At 49.0% G+C, this 22,232-nt stretch overlaps 1 protein-coding gene across 1 annotated transcript; it reads left to right on the forward strand.

Moving 5' to 3' along the window:
* The first annotated feature begins 2,244 nt into the window (after positions 1 to 2,244).
* On the forward strand, positions 2,245 to 15,064 carry LOC144730903 (uncharacterized). Its single transcript, XM_078611739.1, has 7 exons — positions 2,245 to 2,364; positions 3,621 to 3,736; positions 4,333 to 4,446; positions 12,440 to 12,464; positions 13,083 to 13,191; positions 14,211 to 14,350; positions 14,783 to 15,064. Exons 1-7 carry the CDS (start codon positions 2,298 to 2,300, stop codon positions 14,887 to 14,889), a joined length of 678 nt encoding a protein of 225 aa, XP_078467865.1. The 5' UTR covers positions 2,245 to 2,297; the 3' UTR covers positions 14,890 to 15,064.
* The last annotated feature ends 7,168 nt before the right edge of the window (positions 15,065 to 22,232 follow it).

Below are 22,232 nucleotides of genomic sequence, written 5' to 3' on the forward strand. Positions count from 1 at the left end.
CAGTTTTATGTACAGGCTGGTCCAGATGTCTTGTGACCCCAAATTAATTGACCCCCTTTTTTCTCCTTTGCATATTCATTTATGTTTAAAATACACCTTCAAACAAATATTAAGTTTTAGAGAATTAAATGGGGGTCACAAGACATCTGGATCACCCTGTGTACAGTATTTATCCAATGCTGTTGAGAAACGCAGACTGTCAGGCTGATGGGATGTGTAAAAACATGTTTTTTTGAGGATAGACAAACACCACAAGAATCGGGCATATTGTGAGAGTATTTTGTTACTTAAATTATCCACGCTCATGAGGTTAAAGAGGTGTGTTTTTGACGACGTAGATCATTTAACACCGGGAGAGTTTCATCCAAAGGTGGATACCGGATTGGCCAAGGCCAATGAGGTGAGCAGAAACTTTCGTTGATCTGTAACACTGGGACCTTAGACTGCACGAATGCAAATAACCACCACCAAGCAGACATGATGACGTTGGTGCGACGTTGGGATGTGGTTGGATCCGTCAAGATCGGCAGCCAAAGCTGGCCCTACGTCGGCCCAACGTTGTAAATAACTACCCCCCCATACGCATCAATGACCAGTGTGGTGAAGTATGGTCAAACACATTTCACGACCAACTCCACGTGGGGAGGTCTTCATTGTGTTTACATGCCTGTCAAATCCTTAGGGGCCGTCCATAAATTACGTCACGCGATTTGGACGATTTTTAACCCCCCCCCCTCGTCACAAGGCGTCACAAAAAGTCAGACGCCCCCCTCAAATATGACGTCACAAAGCTCTGCCCCCCGAAAAAATAAAACATGTTTCAAATCGCTTTAAACTATTGTCATTGTAGTGCGTATTTAATGTGGCACTGCACTCTGATGTTGTAGGAGAAAACATTTATTAAAAAGTCTATTTAATTAAGTAGAACGTGTTTCTATATATTTAAAGTTGCGCATTTTGCTGTGACGTCACATTTCTCAACCCCCCCCCCCCCCCTTGTCACACATCGTCACAAATGTCTGACCCCCTCCTAAGTGCGTGACGTCATTTATGGGCGGCCCCTCACCCCTGCCCTTAGAAATCTCATCTTTCATCCTACAAAGTCCCATCACAAGGGAGAGACACAAATAGACAACCAAATATTTAATTTTATTTTTGTTGCTCGTATTGAAACGGCTGTACGCCGTATGGACCTGAAAACTCAATTTCTCCGTACAAAAATACGGGTAAACCGTATGGGTTTGACAGGTTTGTGTTTAGTTTGTTGTCCTTCCCCCGCACCTCCGATAAGCGCGGTTGGCTACGTACGGTGCGAAAGAAGTTCAACGCACATCCAGTAGTGGATTTACAAGAAGACTGTGCGCTTCCGATGAGACCAGAAGTCTATTTTCCACGGGGAGACCTGGAAACAAAAAATACTGTGCAGAACATTGAACAAATGTTATAGTGCAATATAAATTATTATGCAGAAGATGTCGTAGCAACAAAAGTTCCCGGAGTGCTGCAAGACAACATTGAGATTCATGCAAAATTCAGTTGGAAAGCTCTGTTAACTTCTGTTAACTTCGTGGAAATGTACTGCAACACATGGCAATGAGTCTGATGGTGAACCTGCCCGGCGGGTTTGCGGTTGGGCTGGGGTGGGGCACTGGCGGTGTCAGTGCTGGTCACGTCAACGAAGCATCCGAGGCATTCGCTTGAGAGGGGACTCGTGCTTGTGCCACATCAGCTCGTCTCTCTGGGAAGCATCTCTTGCGTGCACCACGGAGTTCCTCCATCCGTCCTCCCTGCCGCCACCGCGACGCGGCAACGCTCTGGTGAGTGGCCCTCCCGAATCCCACACCTCTCATTCTGACACCTGGCACCCACCTGGCACGCTCCTGGCACGCAGTGGCGTAGCCATGGAGCGTGCTGGCCGAAAGGGGCCTTACGGGCTGGGGCCGCCGGGCGATGAAGAAGGGGCACAATTAAACAGAGGGCCCTATTCCATAACTATTTTCACCTATTCCATAACTATTTTCATTCATAGCCACTGCGATCAATGTCATGAGAATGTCTTTTACGATCCCAGAAATCCTCACTTAGTCACAGGACTCTTTTTGGGGGGGGAATGTCCCTGCATTGGAATGTTTGTCCAATTACATTAACGAGTGTTTTGACGTACATGGGGAAATTGTATTTATGATTTTGTTCGTATTTTTGTTTAAATCTTAGAGGTGGGTTGTGTATGCGAGCTCAGTGGAGGAGGCAGCCAGGGGTACGAGTGGAGGAGCAGGAGGGGGCTCTTCACCGAGAGGATGCCACCCTGGTTGGGTCTCGTCGCAGCCTGGGCCCTCTGTACTCTCGGCGTGGAAACTGTGCAAGGTAAGGACGTCGCACAACAGCGCAGTGTAACTTTACGCCATGTCTGCTGTCGAGGCTCCTAAGCCGCACACTGCTTCAGGGCACTTGGGTGTGTCGGAAAGACGCCAGAACAATTAATTGGGTGGGGGAGTCGACAGCCATTGGTGCTGCCCACCCACTGCTCCTGGTCAAGTCCACACTGAAGGCCTTCCTGTTTTCCTCTGCCTACGACTGCCCGACCGCCTCAAAATAAATGTTCCCACTGTTTCTGCGCAGCATCCTAGGACGTGGCCAGATTCATACGCTATATTCACGTAATTAAAATTGTGTTGAATGTTGTATTGCACAAAATCAAGTTCAGATGCAATAGTGACGAGACTTGTTACATTCAGGTTGTGTAGATAAGCTGAGAATCGCCGAGTACCTGATGTAACTGATCTACGTTCACATCATCTGAACACATTTCCCGACAGGTGCAGCGCCACTCCTGATGTCTCGAGCGTAAATATGGCAGCCCCACATCCCAGCGTATTCCCTTGGGTTTAGTCTTGCGTCAGTGTGTTTAATAATGTAATGACTTCTCCAGCATGTCTTCACACTCCCTACTCAGCCTTCTCACATTTGCCTATCCAGTATTCTCTTGTGAAATGTAAATGTGGTTAGGACGCAGACTGTACTGTTTTGTTGATTGTTCAGAGGGAGACACCGTGGTGTCTAAAATCGCCTTTCTGTACCTTTCACAGGATAATGGCAGTAGTTTGTGGGTCTACACTGACAACCAAATATTATCATTGTTTTTTTACCCTTTTATCTGGCAACAAAACTGACACCTTTTTTTTTAAAGGTGTCAGTTTTGTTGCCGGATAAAAGGGTAAAAAAAACTATTATCATATTTTGTTACTGGCGAATGAGGTTCCAATGGTGTGAACCAAATATTAATTTTTGACAGACGCTTTGGACTTCAGTCATATTGATCTTCCAGTTACTCCTCTATCAGTCGAGTTATCTCCATGAAACGTGTAATTTTTATGGACGTAAACTTCCATGAGTTGTTCCATCGTCATCGTCGTCTGTGCTAGCCATAGGTCAAATGTTTAATGAATCACACAGGCACTGATGGAAGAACCAATGGGGCTTTGACAGGAGGGAGTTATGCCTGTAAAATAAAACATTTAGCTGAGGAACTGAACTCTGTTTTAGGTGGAGTATCTTTCTACCTATGTATGTTTGCCAACACCAAAAGTATCAATATGTCCCTGTGTCCGCACTCCCTGCAGACAGGCTGATGCCGCAGATTGAGGCAAAGCACTACTACAACTGCGAGGGAGCTGGTCCATACGTGGTCCATCGCTCGGACTGCTCGCATGTTCCGCAGACCTGGGCCATCTACAAGGTAGGGCTCACCTGAGACTCACCTGTGAGGCCACTCATTTTAAATACCCATTGGAAGTCTGATGGAACACAATTGCCTCTCTTAATTTTTCGATTTAAAGCTTTCGTGACTGCAGGGATTCATCTTCTTGGTTCTTTCGGTAAAGTCACGTAGAAGGGAAATAATAAAATATTAGCAAGAAGTTATTTAATTTAATTATATTATTTTATTATGTTTTATTATTATTTTGTTATTTCCCTTCTACGTGACTTTACCGAAAGAACCAAGAAGATGCCTCTCTTCACTCAAGGCCTTCCGCCCACGGTGTCAGCGGTGATCAGTGACGGATCCAAGAGGGAGCAATGGGGGCGATCGCTCCCCTTTGAGACCCCAAATATTGTTTATTTTTTATTTACCAGAGGGGATGAATTTAATACTTATTTATAGTAGTATAGGGCCCTATTTAACAAGCTTGATTTTTCGGGACCTCTCCACCGCCCCATGGGAAGTTTATAGATCCGCTTCTGGCGATGACGACGCATTTCTACGTTCTCATGACGTAAAATATGCCAATGACACCACCTGTAACTCCTTGGTCCGTCTCTGAACATCTACAGGACCAGCAGGAGGTGATCGCGAGTACCACCAACTCCACGTGCGTGAAGCCGTGCGTCGCCGTCTTCTCAAACTGCACGCTCATCCTGTCACGCTGCCCAGCCGTGTTACTGCAGGTGAGAGCAGCAGCAGCGTGGCGCAGAGGAGACACGTGCACCGCACAGCAATAAGTCCTGGGTTCGATTCCCAACTTTCATGCCTTTCTGTGTGAGGGTTGTATGTTCTCCACCTGGTCTGCATTGTTTTTTTTTACAATAGTTAAAAGACACACACACGCAACGAAACTGGCTGCAAATTTCTCAGTCCAGATGTATGTGTAATAATTCTCCGGAGACGGATTCGGAATCGGTCTTCTTTATTTTCACTTCACGGTACACTTGTTCCCACACGCTCCGTTGCTGGCAGACAACGGAGAGCGGCAGACTCCCACAACTCCCACCGCGCACGTGGCACCCGGAGCCCCGTTCGCGCGTGGCTCTCACCCCGTTCAGTTCCCCGTCTCCTCTCGATCATCCCTCTCTCCTCCCTCTTAATCCCTTCGTTACGTGGTCCCCCCAGCCAATCCTCCATGGGCAATCTCGACCGTTCTCGATGGTTCCCTGTCACTCCCGGGACCACGCCTCTTATCCGGATCCCCATTAGCTGGGGCCCCAATGGCTGGGCCAATCACCCCTGATGACATGCCGTGATCACGCCGGCCCAACGCTCCCTATCTCGACCCTTATTGGCTACAAGCAGGACCGGCAAGCCAATCCCCCACGTGAACCCACTATAGCTGTTATTACATCACCCCCCCCCCCGGTGAAAAAAAGTAGCCGTCTCGGCTGGGAAAGGGTGATAAACCAATTCCGAACACATTATTAGGGCACCAAGGTGCATTTAACGATACGAGGGTGAACCGGCGTCCCTGCGCCCAACAACATTTAAAAAAGTCACCCATACAACAAGAATCACCACATACATTAGGGCGCCCCTGCAGCGCAGTAACAACAGGGAAATAAACGAACGATCAAACGTTAACGAAACGGAAGAGATTTCGACCGCGTACGCGACGCGGGACCCCCTCCGCTTCCAGCGCATGATCCCCTTGCTTCCGGATGGACAGGAGGTGGTAGGCTCGAAGAAGAAGTAGGTTGTTGATGCTTGGTCACGTCCAGGGCAGGTCTCATTGGAGGGGGGGCGGCTGGGGCCGCCTCAGCCCTCAGAACCTGTTCATCTGTAGGAGGCACAACACAGTCCCCCTTGGGATCAATGGATGTGACAATCGGCGTGGTCGGCTCGACGGAACCCGGCAGGTCAACTAGTGGGGATGAAGGGCCGACACGCGCGTCAACATAGGGTTTAAGCCGTGAGGAGTGGACATACCACCGCCGATTTTCGTACTGAACACGGATACTCTGCAAGTTCCGAACATCCACTAGTGTCACAGGCCCTCGCCACGGCCTGTGCAGCTTGGGGGATGTGCCCGCCAGTACCTGGGGGCAGTGGAGCCACGCCCGGTCCCCCACTGACCAAGACATGTGAGTATGCGATTGACGCGCATAACGTTCGTTCCTTGCCTGAGCACGGGCCGTCGCACACCGGGCAGCCTCTCGCGCCTCCGTCACTCGTTCAAGCGAGTCACGCACGTGGTCAGGCAAGGAACGGGACGGTCGCTTACTCGGCTCACCCAATTGCACATCGATGGGTGGAACATTTTCACGGCCATACATCAAAAAGAATGGTGAGTATCCCGTGGACGTGTGTGGAACCATGCGGTAAGCCGCTAAGACGCCTGGTATGTGCAGGTCCCAATCGGTTTGCTTTTCACTGACCGTGTGACAAAGCATAGCCGAGAGGGTGCGGTTGAATCGTTCCACCATACCATCTGTTTGTGGGTGGTAAGGAGAAGTGCGAATTTTCTTCGTACCCAACGCGTCACAAACTTCCTTAAGCAATTTGGAAGAGAAATTCCGCCCTTGATCTGTGAGCAGCCTCTCAGGTGCCCCCTTGTCCATGACATACCCGTTCAAGAAAGCGTCGGTAATGGATGCTGCCGTCTGGTCGGGCAGAGGCCAGGCCATCGGCCATCGAGAAAAATATTCCACCCCGACGAGAAGGTATCTATTGCCCCTCGCCGACGGGGGAAACGGGCCCAGAATATCGAGAGCAACCAATTCGTTAATGCGGGACACCTCAATGGAACGTAACGGTGGTACATAGGAGTTCCGAGGCGGCTTCCTCTTTGCACAGTCCTGGCATGAGCGAATAAAGTCCTTGACGTCTGCCGTCATACCGGCCCAAAAGAAATCCTTCTGCAGCGCGGCCAAAGTCTTTTGGACACCGAGGTGCATCAACTTATCAGCGTGCAGAGCACGAAGCAGGTCGTAGCGAAGCGAAGTAGGCACCACCAAGCGTGGTCGGTCAGACAACCCGTCAGTACACATTAACAATCCCGACTTGCCTCGGAACATCTGCCATTTCCAACCCGCCAATTGAGATTTTTGTTTCCCTATCAATTTCCGTAGCGGAGACAGCGAGGCATCAGCCTCCTGCTCACGTAGCCAGACCGCGTGTGGTAGCCGTAAGATATCATCCGTGTCCACCGACCCTTGCTGGTCGTCCTCCTTCACTTTCGCCCCTGCATCCTCATCCGCTATCGCCCCCATAACCGGACAAGGCGAGGTGGCTGGTGCCGCACAGCGGTGCGTGCCCGTCAGGCAAGTGCACGGAGGAAGGGGCGGCAGCCGTGAGAGCGCGTCAGCGTTCGTGTGACGGGTCCCCTTCCTGTATGTAATATCAAAGGAAAATTCCTGTAGCGATTCCAACCACCTAGCCAATTGGCCTGACGGTTGATCTAATTTCAAGGAGTATTGTAAAGCCGCATGATCTGAGCGAACTAGGAATTTCCGTCCATACAGGTACGGCCGGTACAATCGGACAAAGTGAACAATTGCCAAAAGTTCCCATCTTGTCACACAATAGCGTGTTTCCGCAGGGGACAAAACTCGGCTGCCGTACGCCACTACTCGCTCTACCCCGTCCTTACGTTGCGACAAAACGGCCCCAATGCCGATATCACTAGCATCCGTATCGAGGATGAACGGCTGTGAGAAATCTGGGTAATCCAGCGTTGGCGCCGTGGCGAGGTGGTCCCGAAGTGCCATAAAAGATTTTTCCTCTTCCGCTCCCCATTTAAACCTTTGATTTTTGCCAGTCAGAACGTGTAATGGCTTTGCCAACGTCGCAAAATTTTTAACGAAGCGGCGATAATAGGAAGCGAACCCAATAAACCGCCGAACATCTCCCACCGAAGTGGGTGTGGGCCACTCTCGTACACATTTCGTTTTCAGAGGGTCAGTGGATACGCCGTCCGAACTGACAATATGACCCAAGTAACGGACAGAGTGTTGCAGAAGGTGGCATTTTTTAGGTTTAAATTTAAGGTCAGCCGTACGCATTCTTTGAAAAACCGCCTCTAGACGTTGGAGGTGTTCTTCGAACGTGCGGCTGAAAACAATTATATCGTCAAGATATATGAGGCACGTTTCCCACTGCAGTCCCGTCAACACCAATTCCATGAGCCGCTGAAACGTCGCCGGTGCCGCATTCAAGCCCATAGGCAACCGATTAAATTCAAAGAGACCTTGCGGCGTGCGGAATGCCGTTTTCGCCTTCGACTCATCGTCGAGGGGAAACTGCCAGAACCCCGAGGACAGGTCAAGGGTGGAAAAAAACTTAGCACCCGATAAAGCGTCCAACGAATCATCCATCCTCGGTAAGGGGTATGCATCTGCCACCGAAACTTTGTTTAACCGGCGGAAATCAACACAAAATCTTGTACCACCATCTTTCTTCTTTACCAGAACGACGGGCGCGGCCCAAGGGCTGTTGGACGGCGAAATGATGTCCGCCGCCAACAATTCATTTACCGCTCCGCGCACGTGATCCCTTTCCGCCGGGCTCATGCGATGAGGGTGCATACAGATGGGAGGCGTCGCACCGGTGTCAATATGGTGCGACAAAAGCGACGTGCAGCCGAGGTCCAAATCATTTTTACTGAAAACATCAGTGTACTGTATCAATAATGAACGCAGGGCGTTCCTTTGTTCGTTCGACAAGGAATAATTTTCTCCGCACAAATCAGCGATCCAACGTTCTTGAGAGCGATCGTGTGGGGGCCTACCAGCGGGCATTCGTGCGCGCGGCGCTGCGTTGCAAGAGGCGAAGTCGGTAGTTGCGTGAGCCAACACCGACCCCTCCGGAACAATAACGCGGTCAGGTCCCCCATTTAACACCTGTATAAAAGGTGCTTGACCCGGTCGCACGATCGTTTGTGCCACCGCTAAAGAAAAGGATTTAGATGCCGAATTCGATGGGGATAGCAGCACGCCTTCTGCACCCTTCCCCATTCGAAGGGGTTTACGATAACGCAACGGTATTAGCATCTGTGCTCCCGGTGGTACTTCTACCGTAGCAGCAACAACGGCAGTAACTGCGTTACTTGCAGGCGCGCTGGCCAGCAAGGAAGGCAGGAACGCCATTCGACGACCCCCCGGCATTTCCAAACAGTCCTGGTCGACTCGTATTTTCAGCGGCATCCGACGCAGGAAATCAGTACCGAGTAAGCATAGAACAGCTAGCGAGCGAGAGATCAATACAGGTCCTGCGGCGGTAATATTCCCGATAGTGATGCTCACATCTGCCTGGCCACAAATACCCATGCTTCCCCCATTTGCGGCGACACACGCATCATTAACCTTACGTATCTGCGACGCAGGGATGGACAACAAATGAAAAATAACATCAGAAATGATGGTGGCCGACGCGCCCGTGTCCACCAAGATGCGCACATCAACGCCGTCGATGGTACCGCGTACCGTCGACGAGCCCGAAGCCGCAGCTACAACCCTGCGAGCCAATTTTTTCCACTGCGTAGCAGAGCGCGTAACTGTAGCGGGGGAAGTAAATTTTTCCTGAGGAGTCTGAGAATGAGTGCGAATGGATGGGTGATGTGACAGGACCTGCCGGGTGTCCGATGTGTGCCGACTCGCCCGAGGTTGTTGCGGCTCCGCAGTAGGTGGAGGAGATGGAGGTCCCCTCGTCGGAGGAGGCGACAGTAGAGGTCGACAGCGGCAGTCACGGGCGAAATGGCCCCGTCTGCCGCACTTGAAGCACGCCGCCGACGTCGGCCGGCGGTCGGACGACCCGGCCCTTGCACGCGGACGGCCCATGTAGTTGCCACGCTGGTCGCGCAGCCGCCGTCCCGGAATCCCGTGCGAAACAGCAGCAGCCAGCATGTCGTCGTCGCCCGAGTCGTCGGAGCAGTGGACCACCAGTCGTGGAGACCACCCCAAAGGTGGCCCGTCGATCTCTGGTTTCCCCGTCCACGCCGCCATCTGGTCCCAACGCCTGATATTAAATTTTGCGTCCAGGCAGCGCGCCACCCATCGCGATGTAAGTGGTTCGTGGCCGCAAACTGACAGCGAAATCTTGAGTTCCTGAGCCAACTCCAGCATACGGGAGAGGATGAGAGGATCCAAATGGTCGGCCGTCGCGTCGGGGTAGGCAGCCATGGCCAGCGCCATCAACGCCCCACGATAGGCCAACGGCGATTCCTCCGATGCTCGGCGACGTAACATAAATTTTCTGGTGGCCGACGTCGGTGGGTCATAGAATTCCGCCATCTCCGCGAACGCGTCCCGCAGTGTCTTCTTCTTGGCCGCCGGGATGGAACGGAAGACCCCCAGAGAAACATCGTCGAGCAGTGTAGGTAGCGCTCCCAGCGCTTCATCCTCCGTCCAATTGACGGATCTAAAAGCCGATTCAAAGCGCCATGTGAAAGCACTCCAATCACCCCCGGCGATGAATTCTTTGATTTGTGGAAGGCGATGCCCGCGGTGGCAAGCGCGCGCCGCGGGCGTCTCCGACTGACGTTCCCGCTCTCCACCCGTATCAGGCAAAATGGCGGCCGGCGGCCGCGTGGCGGTAGGCGCGCCCAAAATGGCGGCCGACGGCTCCGGCGCAGCCGCTCCACCCAGAATGACGGCGTCCTCCCGCGTAGCAGAAGGAATGGCGGACGCAGGTTCTTTCACCGGACTCCTTCCCGCGGCGTCCAGTTGATCGGCAATCTGGCGGCCCGCGGCTGGTGAGGATGCCACCGCGGTCACCAGACTAAGCAGAATGGCGCGTAATGACTCGATCTGCTCCGCCATCAGCCGCCACTCGCCTTTTGTTCCTGCAGCGGTCGCATCTTCCGTCGGTCGACGCTGAGAGACGTCGAGAAGTACATTTTCAGCAGGCGGCATAGGGGCTGTAGCTCCCAACAGCTCATCTTCATCCGTCTCGACCTCCTCCTCCGATAGAGGCACAGGTATGTTCTTTTTTCTGGGGTGCTTGGACATCTTGACGATCGTCCAAACAGTCGCAGAAGTACTTCTGACACCAATGTAATAATTCTCCGGAGACGGATTCGGAATCGGTCTTCTTTATTTTCACTTCACGGTACACTTGTTCCCACACGCTCCGTTGCTGGCAGACAACGGAGAGCGGCAGACTCCCACAACTCCCACCGCGCACGTGGCACCCGGATCCCCGTTCGCGCGTGGCTCTCACCCTGTTCAGTTCCCCGTCTCCTCTCGATCATCCCTCTCTGCTCCCTCTTAATCCCTTCGTCACGTGGTCCCCCCAGCCAATCCTCCATGGGAAATCTCGACCGTTCTCGATGGTTCCCTGTCACTCCCGGGACCACGCCTCTTATCCGGATCCCCATTAGCTGGGGCCCCAATGGCTGGGCCAATCACCCCTGATGACATGCCGTGATCACGCCGGCCCCACGCTCCCTATCTCGACCCTTATTGGCTACAAGCAGGACCGGCAAGCCAATGCCCCACGTGAACCCACTATAGCTGTTATTACATATGTATTGAGGCTTTCCTGGGTAAGCAAGCATGATCATAGTGTAGTGCAGTAGAACCACGCAGAGACGAGGAATTCTATAAGGGCTGTTGCCGTTTATTAAAACACTGTCACACTCGACATCTTACACTCACACCAGTATAGGTGCACTCTGTCTCGGTCTTTTACCCCGGACACTGAATACTATTTGGGTCCTGCCTTCGGCTACCCTATGGGCTCTCTCACTCGTCTGCCCGGAGCGGGGGTTCAGCCAACACCGCTCCGCGACGAGGAGAGAGACCATCTTCGGCCGATCCTTACCCTGGCTCCCTACGACCCACCCCCCCTCCGTCACAGGGTCTCCCTTAAGAACCCCTTGGGCGGCTCCTCCCCCCAGCTCGGCTCCGCCCACGTTCCCGAAGGTGTTCTTCGAAAGCCCCTTGCGTAACCCGTGACGTTACGTCATCCTTGACTGTCAACCCGTTAGCACCTCCTTCTGTTTTCCTCCTCATTGGTTACTCACAATACTTCTCTACAATAGTAATACTGGTAGGAACCTCCTGGTTACACCAGCCCACAGGGGATTATTGTGTCCGTCGTGCAGGGAGGGGCTGGGTGGGGAGGGAGGGGCTGGGTGGGGAGGGGAGGGTGGGGCTGGTTGGGGGGTGGGAGGGGTGGGGCTGGGTGGGGAGTGACTGGTCACCCCGTGGTGCCCTTGTAAAACTCAACGTTTAACCTACTCACGCCGGCTTGTGCCCGCCCTCACAGTCGGCCATATTTGCGGAATACACCACGCTGCCGTTGACCCTGGCCATTGACCGAGCAACCCAACGTTCCTACCAGCTCCCTCCGCAGGAATGTGTTAATGAGAGCCTTATTCTAACTTTGCTGCTCCAGGTGAGGGTGAGGTGCGGTGCTGAGGTGGTACAAAATGAGGCATTTGTAATGAGGTCATCTGTGCAGTGGCACAGTGGTTAGCGGGTTGCGCTATGAACCCGGCGACCTAAGTTGTATTCCCACATTGACTGGCCTGGAGAAGTATGGTCGACAAAGCGCGGGGAAGCCTTTTTCCATTGGTGGATTGATAATCAGCTGGAATGTATATATTTATATTGATGACAATTATGATAATACACACATACTAACAACCACACATGAAATAATGACAACAGCACACGAAAATGATATAGAAATGATGATGGTGTTGATGATGATGATGTTCCTTTTTTGAAGGTGGCGAACACAAGCTCTGTGTACAGTGAGTAAAAATTACTATTTTTATCACAATATAAAAAATGCACAATATTTAATACAATATTTATGCCATGATATTCTGAAATAACGTTTACACAACTTCACACAAAGCCAACAACAAAACATTCTGTGACACCCACGTGTTAATCAAGTTGATCAACACCTCTTATAACAGTGGTCAACACACTTTTTCTGGCATAAGGTATTCCAACGGTTTTAATGTAATTTTGGGGTGCCGATTCCAAATCTGGCATCAGTTTTTGTCTATCACATCAGGTTTTTGAGATATCAAATATTGCATTTTCAATAAAAACTGCAGAAGAAAAGTATTAAATAAATGTGGATATCTACATAAAATGATATTATAAACACACTATCCTAAAAATACAGCACCATATTTTAACACTAAAGCAGTCACTGACTCGCAACAACTTGCAATCATAAGTGACAGAGTTAATTTGGGGTAAAATCAATGAAAATGGGGTATGCCGATAGCATAAAATGAGATGTGATAGAGCAAATCTGAGATCAGATTTGGAATCAGCACCCTGAAATTAGTCTAAAACAGCTGCAAAAGTCCAGGCCACAAAAAAAAATGTTTGTGTTATTTTCTCTTTGGCAGTCTCCGACACCGCCATTGTGAACCCTCCGGAGGCCCTGGTCAGGCCAGGAAAGTCCATCACCCTCAAGTGCTTCAATAAAAACGGACGCATTCCCAGCGGGTGGAGCTGGTAAGTCACATCCACGTTAGCAAATACGACGACCAACACCGATTCTTCTCCTTTCATACGGCGGGAAGATGATCAGCCACGTGTCTGCGTTCGTGGGAAGGCTGGGAAGTGAGCCAGCTTCAGGAGCAGCATCATGGTGAATATCCGGTGAATAATCGAAATGGGAAGTGGTGTTTCTGTGTGATCCATGGTTTGAGATTGGAGATCAGTAGTCACACTGTGGGACATTCGTGATTGCCTATTAGCCAATAGGCAAGATGTAGCCTCCACCTGCACTCACATCTTTCGGTAAGCAGGTAAAAATTCAACCCCAACCTAAGCTATTCGATGACTTTTCACCATTCAGGGTCACAATTGAGTTCAATAATCAACGCCCTATTGTCTTATTTTGCTCCCTCCTTTGTATTGATTTCCATTCTCTGTATCTCGTTTGTATAATAGTTTTCACACCACAATCCTAAAAGTGCCACTAGCATATGATTTGTATATAATCTTAATACACTGTAAATGGTCTATTCAAATAAAGATTTATATGCATGTTTTGTTATCATTATTATAAAGTAATGATCTTAGAACCCCCTGTGATGTTGCAGGCAGTGCTGGTTATGCATTTAACGTCGGGCTGAAATTTGCGAGTCATCGTCGGTCTCGTAAGAAGATGTGTTTTGAACCACGAGTGGTGACATATACCTGTGACTCCAGTGCTTTGGGGGGTAATAAGGGATAGTGGATCACGAAGAGATTTGTGAAAACTGATCTGCGAGGTGGCCAGAGGGTGGCAGTTCAGCATCTGCGTCGCACACCACAACTGAGTGTTAAAGCCCTCGCATTCATGGTGAGGTTTTTCTGGTTGTCTCCCGCACAAAGAATCGACGTGAATTGACCATACAACTCAAAGTAGTAGGACACCTCTCGAAAAATAGTTTTCACGCCCTGTGAGATGTACCTGGGTAAGCGGATGGCATTGTGTTATTATTACGTCTGGGAAAACTATTTAATGTGTGTGTCGGATGCTGCAGGAATGGAGTGGCCATAGACGGCTCGGCCAACGTCTCATCGATTCTCGTGCCGATCAGGAGCCCAGCGGACGGAGGGCGGTTCAGCTGCGTGTTCCCGGAGTTTGAGAGCACCCCAGCCCTCATCCTCACAGAGGCGTCCGGTGAGACGTGCTGCCTCGCTGTGTCGTTCGTCTCCCTCTGAGAATTTGCCTCCTTCAATTTGTGTGGTTGTTCCACGTCGCAGAGATAATAATAGTGCACCATCGTGTGTGCGGGTTTTGAGGGAAGCGGTAGTGCAATGGTTAACGTGCTGCGATAGGAACCTATCGACCCGAGTTCGATTACCACTCACGGCCAACACCAGTGGCGATTATTCGAACTGGTCCTGGGTCTCCCCTAGGTCGACTCAGCCTCAAATTAGTTCCTGGTGCAGTATGTAAACATTGCCACTCGGGAGACAAAGGCGGCCCGGGCGTGGTGCTTGTCACCCACCTCCTCGTGTACCGTGGCGTCCTTCATAGGTGCTCGCTAGCAGCACTTGCCCCAACAATCTGCTAAGGCTATACGGTGGGATCTTTGCCCTTGTCTCGCAGGTTTTGAGCAAGTCTCGACTGCGTTCCTCGTGTCTGCCCTGCTGGTGGTGGCCATCGTGGTGATATTCATTGCGCGGAGAGACGTAAACTCGAGTAGCCTGCTGTGACGTGACCTCCTCCTCACCTGAACACGGACACATGAGGATTGCCACTCCAAGCCAGAAGCATTAAACCGCTTGTCTTGCTGAACTCCAAGGAGATTAAAGCAGACCCAGTCTGTGCACCTGTACACTGGGTAGATGGCAGCATACGCAGCACATTCACCAACAACACTTTGGCGTTTAAGGGAAACAAATCTATAAAAGAGGCAATGACAACTTCACATTTTTAATATTTCATATTTTACCGAGATGGAACATCTCGTTGGCCAGGGTGTCAAGGGTGTAGAGCAGGGGTGGGGAACGTCTGGCCCGCAGGCCTTATAAGGCCCGCGAAATCATTTGGTCTGGCCCTGCCAAGGCAACTCGAAATTCAATAAATCTAGGAGCAAACCTGGAAAAGCAGTTGCGAGTAGCAACATCATCAATACCAACTAACATCACACGCCTCGCCAAAGAGAAGCAGTTCCAGCCATCGCATTAGGGGTGAGTTAATTAAATGTTTGACCAAATATAACGTCAACCGAGAGGATGGGTACAAACTGAGCAATCATTGGAAGGACGTTATTAACCAGGTAAAGACTGTGATGTTTCCATCCAACCTGCCTATGTCAGCTGTTATTTTGACTCTCTGTGTGTCTCTCTCTATGCCTCTCTCTTAGATCTCTCATGCTCACATGTCCGTTGCATTGCCCTCTCATGCCTTTGGATTGCACTCTCATGCTCACATGTCTTTTGGATTGCACTCTCATGCTCACAGGCCCTGCGGATTACACCCGTTGGGTTGCACTCCCTCGTCTAGGAGGCCGCTCATCTTCTTCTTTTCTACAGTTACATGCTAATTTATCACGCTAACATCATGCTAATCTCTCACATTAACATAGCCACTTCCATGCCCTCTTATTTCTCACGTTAACATCATGCTAATCTCTCACATTAACATAGCCACTTCCGTGCCCTCTAATTTCTCACGTTAACATCATGCTAATCTCTCACATTAACATAGCCACTTCCGTGCCCTCTTATTTCTCACATTAACATCATGCTAATCCATCACATTAACATAGCCACTTCCGTGCCCTCGTCGAGGAGGCCGCTCTCCTATCTTACAGTTACATGCTGATTTCTCACATTGACATCACCAGCCCCGGCCACTTCTTTATGACCCTTGAGCTACACCCATTTCAAACCTTTTAAAACAGTCTGCCTCAGCAGCAGACCATGCTTTCCCACCTGATGATGGACCCTTGTGTTGCGCCCGAAACGTTGTGATTTATTTTATTTTCTACCTACGTGACTTTACCGAAAGAACCAAAGAGTATGGATTGCTGTGCTGCAGTCACGAAAGCTTCAAATCAAGATCAAATTTTCACAGGCTAATTTTTAAGTTGATAATTTTGTATGGCCCGCAAATGATCTTATAAATATCCAAACGGCCCTTGGCAGAAAAAAGGTTCCCCACCCCTGGTGTCGACAGACGCATGCATAGTTTGTGCTCGTTTGTTCCATCTCGTTTGTCCGATGTTGTTCTCTCTTTAACCTTAATATAACATGAGCATCTAATTTGCATATCAGTTGCTCAATTGTAAGTAATTGATTATTACAGTCACAAATCGACCCCTTGTCCTCAGCGTAAGCGTCTTTGTAAAATCGAGGAGGCATTGACGCGTGCCTGGGGAATTACGCGTTTCCAGAAAATGTGATTTTCACTGTTGGCATGTGGTTTGTACCACGTGGCCAAGGCTGCCACTCCAACAAAGTCCGAATTGACCTCTAATGGACAGATTACACTTATTCTTCACGTAAGCCACCAGAGAAGTTTAGTGGTTTGAAGTTTGCACTTTGGGTGAGAAGCAGGAGACATGGTACAATTATATTTCGACCCATGCTGAAAATTTCTAGATTTGGAGCTCTAATCAGCACATTAATGATATGTGCTATAAAGAAGGAAAGGCCATTCAACTGCGTTGAGTTGTTTGTTATTTGTGCTTGACCACCGCTGCCAACGCAGCAGCATCACCAATGTAATGTGTTAAAGCGATAGACATCGGAGTATCGCCGTTGTCGCGACAACCAGTTAAAATGTTTACTTATCTTCTTGGTTCTTTCGGTAAAGTCACGTAGAAGGGAAGTAATAAAATAATAAAAATAAAACATAATAAAATAATTCTCACGACGTTTCGGCCACAACGCAAGCAGCCGTCCTCAGGTGAAAACCAGGTCTGTCGAGGCGACAGACCCATTCAGACGCTGTCGCCTCGACAGACCTGGTTTTCACCTGAGGACGGCTGCTTGCGTTGTGGCCGAAGCGTCGTGAGAATTATTTTATTATGTTTTATTTTTATTATTTTATTACTTCCCTTCTACGTGATTTTACCGAAAGAACCAAGAAGATGAATCCCTGCAGTCACGAAAGCTTTAAATCGAAATGTTTACTTAGTTGCAGTTGCACGGGGTGTCCGCTAGAGGGCGCCACCGCTAACTCAATGGGGGGTGTGTAGCGATATCAAATTGTGAAACTAAAACTTTGGAGATCGTTATCAACCAGGCTATGCGTTAACTGCGTGTTAGCCGAAGCTCTGTGTTGCATTACATTACATTTCCAAAAGATTTGCTAAATTTTGTTTTCTCAAACGATTTCTCTCTCTAAAATTTACCAGGCTCTCATAGGGCCATTCGATCTTCTTCTTCCCCTCGGTCGCTTCGGGGTGGATTCATGGACATGCTAATTCCTCTGCTCCAACAGCTGCCCCAGCAGACCCACCTCTCTCTCTCTGCCCCCCCCCTCTCTCTCTCTATTTAAGGCCTCGACACAGAGGCATTGGGTCTCTGTGTGTCTATGTTGTGTGTCTCTCTCTCTCTCTCTGTGTCTGTGTTGTCTCTCTCTGCTTGTGAAACTAAACTCGTTGTCAATGGGCCGAGAGTGCTGCCCTTCGTGTCGGGGTGTTTGCGTCCGTCACGGACAGCCGCAGGGTATGACATCGCCCCGCCCTTGAATTCCTCACGCACCGTCTCACACCGGGAATATATCACAGCGCGTCAATCACTCGGGGTATCTCTTAATTCAGAATTCACAAGTTTTACTCTTGTTAGAGACGTGTGAACTTAATTTTAGTTGTTCATACGTATCAAATGTAATTTTTTGAACCCCATTCGAGACCATAATTTTTGCGAAGTTAATTGTCAAGCAGTAATGGTGACAATGCCCTTTGTTTATCCATGAAAGCCTCACCGAGTCTCAAGGCTGTCTGTCAGGGCGGTGGTTGTTGAGAGAACAATTATCAGTGAGAAGTATTGTCTCAATATAAATCCAGGGCGGTGGTGGTGGTGCCAGCTCCATTAGAGGCCCTTTGCAAAACATTCTTGGTTGTGCCACGTGGCAAAAAAACCATAGGCGTGCCAAGCTGCATAGCTTAAATATTTGTGAAATAATGAAGGCAATTGACTCATTACAATGAAATGCATATTAGCAGTACTGTGTCGGTATGAATTAGCTTTTTAATATATGAAATTGAGTTCGATATATGGTGTATCCTAAAATTGTTCGTGAATCTGGGACACCTCGAGCTGCTTGGAGCTCTAAACAATTGCTCGGTTTTTTACACTATGAGACCTCCTTTACCAGTGGCAAAATGTAGTAATAGGTTTTTACCCTTTCAACTGGTACAAAAACACAATACAAGGGATCATGTTTGCAATAACCACAACACAAGCAGTCAAAATGCAAACAAAAAGAAACAACTCTGATAATGATATGCACTGTCCTTGAAATTGGAAACTAGGCTCTAAGATAAGTTGTCTCGGGTGTGGACCAACTTCAAGGACAGTGCATATCATTATCAGAGTTGTTTCTTTTTGTTTGCATTTTGACTGCTTGTGTTGTGGTTATTGCAAACATGATCCCTCGTATAAAGGTGTCAGTTTTTGTACCAGTTGAAAGGGTAAAAACCTATTACTACAAATTGCTCGGTTTGTTTGTGCCGAGCGCCGCCACAGGCCCAGCCAGTTCTGTGACGAGGCGTTTGTGGCCGCTGGTACCGTGCAACTGCAAGGCACGGCACTCTCTTCTGCTCCGATTTATATTGTCTTCGTTACTGGTCCTGTGTGTTTATGTTTCTGATTTTGTGACTTTAATGACCCAGGTCACTCTTGCGATTGAGACTCATCTTGGCCTCTGTTGAGATCGCACCCTGGTGAAAACAAAATCTTGTAAGGAGCTCAGGCAATGAACCGAATCCCATTCTCCAGTAACGGCATGGCTTAAGCATTAAGGTCTTTACACCAGGGCCACGGGATGAACCTTACCCGCATGGACTCGGTGCCCTGGGGGGGTATTCCGATGCAGGGTGCGGCCGCATATCACAGGTCCTGGAAGCTTCTCTCAGCGCCACGTTCGGGTCTGTAATCGGTGGTCATCGCTGGGTCACAAAGAGCTCGGGAGGAATTCAGGCGATGCTGATTTAATGTTCTTCCTGGCGTTTTCCCCACTCGTGGGGGTCTGTCTTCTTGGTCCTCTCACTACAGTCATTCGCCAACGTCCCTTGCAGATGTATCGTGCCTCGTGTCTGCATTGCGCACATCCACTGGGGTGCAAGACTTTATTTCAAGACTAGTTCATAAAGTATGTCTTTGCCAGGCAAAAGTTTTAAATATATAGTAATTAACCTGATATTATTATTTTTTATCTACGATCAGACACGGACATCTACTCCAAAATTTTGCATTTTTTCGCAAAACAAAAATTGTTTACTTGATTAAACTTCTTAAATTTAAAGACGTACCCATCAGAAACCACTCAATGTAAAGATTGCGTTCCTTTTCATTAGGAAGAACAAACAATAATAAACTTAATGCTCCTTGAGGGGAAGCTCCTATCTTTAACCGTTTTCGAATTATTCATATTTCAACACCATAAAATGCGTATTTTTTTCGTTAAAACCCGCTTTAATCCGAAATATCTCCGGAACAATAAAATATAGAAAAATGGTTCTCGCTTACATTTTATTTGCTGTTTAACACTCTATGAAACGAAAAAACGCAATCTTATTATTTGAACGGTTTCTGAATCACTCGGACAAACATGTTCATGGGCCACTTAAAATCGAGATGTCGGATTTTCATATTTTTCCTGCTTGTGTCCTAAAAGCTACCTGTGTACCAATTTTCAGCTTTCGACCTTATCAAGAAGCACCCGACAAGTTTTTGACACATACAGATGAAGGTCGTTATTTATTTATGTAGGTATCCATAAATTTGTGTTAATTATTTTATTGTGCAAGCAGCTTCACTATTGTATGCCTCTCATTATGAACGAAACACGTCCGAGAAGTCATCTACCAAAGATATAGAGCAACAACATCAGCAAATGTAAAGTGGATTATTATATCGCAGCAGTGGATTGATCATTGTCTGATGATAATGATGGAATGTTTTACTAAACACTTTTTAGCTATTGTAAATGTGTTTGTTTGGTTGTGTTACACGCATTTATATTAAAATGTTTAAAGCTGTATCAACGAAGATCGCGGTAATGTTCAGCGGTTATGATTGTCCGTCAATCGTGGCAGTTTACATGGGTTTACCGAAGTTAGTTGATCGGTGAGTAGCATACGATGGAGGTACTCCCACCAGTACGTCTGACAAGGAGTGGCTCTCTAGAGCTCCCTCTCGCGGATGCCTTTCCACCAGCAGTGGCGTGAGCGAGAAGTTTCAGGGCTGCACTTTTACCCTCTAAAAACATCAGAAAAACATCACAGCACCACTAGGGAGCTGTTCACAGCTCCACTAGGGGGGAGCTGTTTACAGCTCCGCTACAGCACCACTAGGGAGCTGTTCACAGCACCACTAGGGAGCTGTTCTGATGTTTCACTGCTTGGTAAGATGCACGAATGCACACAAAACCCCGCCCACACACACGAAGACTCGTGGCTGGCTGCACGCCACGGCCCCGGCTCGTGGGACAGAGGGGACGGAGAGGAAGACCCTCGCCCTGACCCTGAACTGACGTGCACCACACTAACGAGGGAGGAGGGGTCCCCCGTGTCCGCCCACTCTGGCATGAGATGAGCTCATACGTCCGGCACCCGACGAAGAGGAATGCGGTGGTGGTACAGGGGGAGTAAGGGGCCGCTCCAGAGAGATTATCACAAGTAAAGTCACCTTCTTGGTTCTTTCGGTAAAGTCACGTAGAAGGGAAATAATAACAATAAAATAAAACATAATAAAATACAATGATTTTATTATTATTATTTTATTATTTCCCTTCTACGTGACTTTACCGAAAGAACCAAGAAGATGAATCCCTGCAAGCTTTAAATCGAAAAGTAAAGTCACATAGAAAGAAAATAAATTAAATAATAGAATACGACGTTTCGATTGCAACACAAGCAACCGTCATCAGGGAGAACTAAATTTGTGTGTCTATGTTGTGTATCTGTGTTGTCTCACTCTGCTTGTGTGTCTGTCTGTGTGTCTCCGTGTCTGTGTTTTGTCTCTCTCTCAAATTTAGTTCTACCTGATGACGGTTGCTTGTGTTGCAATAGAAACGTTGTACTATATATATATATTTTTTCTAAGTGATTTTACCGAAAGAACCAAAGCGTAATGCCTGCAGTCACGAAAGCTTCAAATCAAGTTTACATCTCATCTGGAACACGACAGGACGATGACATTGTCTCGGCAGCTGTTAGGTGGGTTGCGATGACACCGCGGGATCGGGGCAGTTGTCGGCGACTCTTGGATGCCTTCATCCAGCAGTAGATTAACAATAACTGACGATGATGGTGATGATTAAAGAAGCCAGGGCGTTTGCTCATTGCGTCACGCAGCAAATCGGCGCTCCCTTACACGATCCGCACCAACACATCTGTCAATTAGATAATGCGCTGTAATTGACAAGGTGTGTGCGGAGTGAGGACGGCTGCTGATCGTACTCCGTGCACATGCTTAGCACGTGCGATGCATATCCTATCAGTGGAGCTGACTCGTAACGCCGTAACTGGAATGTTGGCGTATTTCTCCGCCAGCTCACGGTAGATATCATGGGGGCCTTCAGTCATGAACCCGTGCCGCCGGTCTCGTTATTCCGGTTGTGCCGGGTCCTAGCCTCCACCTCGCTCCGCTAGGGAGCTGCTGCACCTGGGGCCGAAGTTTCAAGTTCCCTCCCTGCACCGATCGAGTTGCTGTGTCCCCCGACCCACCCCACTGAGCACACTCTCCACGTGTCTCCGGGCTTCCTAAGGGAGCCTTTAACCCGCTGGGTTAGAATATGAAATCGTGGCCACAGCGACCGTGGCTTTACCCAGAGCCTCAATACCACCGCACATGGGGAGATCCAATTCCTCGGCAACCGC

This window comes from Lampetra planeri, chromosome 37 (genome assembly GCF_965212315.1).
Source record: "Lampetra planeri chromosome 37, kcLamPlan1.2.h2, whole genome shotgun sequence".
NCBI lineage: Eukaryota > Metazoa > Chordata > Hyperoartia > Petromyzontiformes > Petromyzontidae > Lampetra > Lampetra planeri.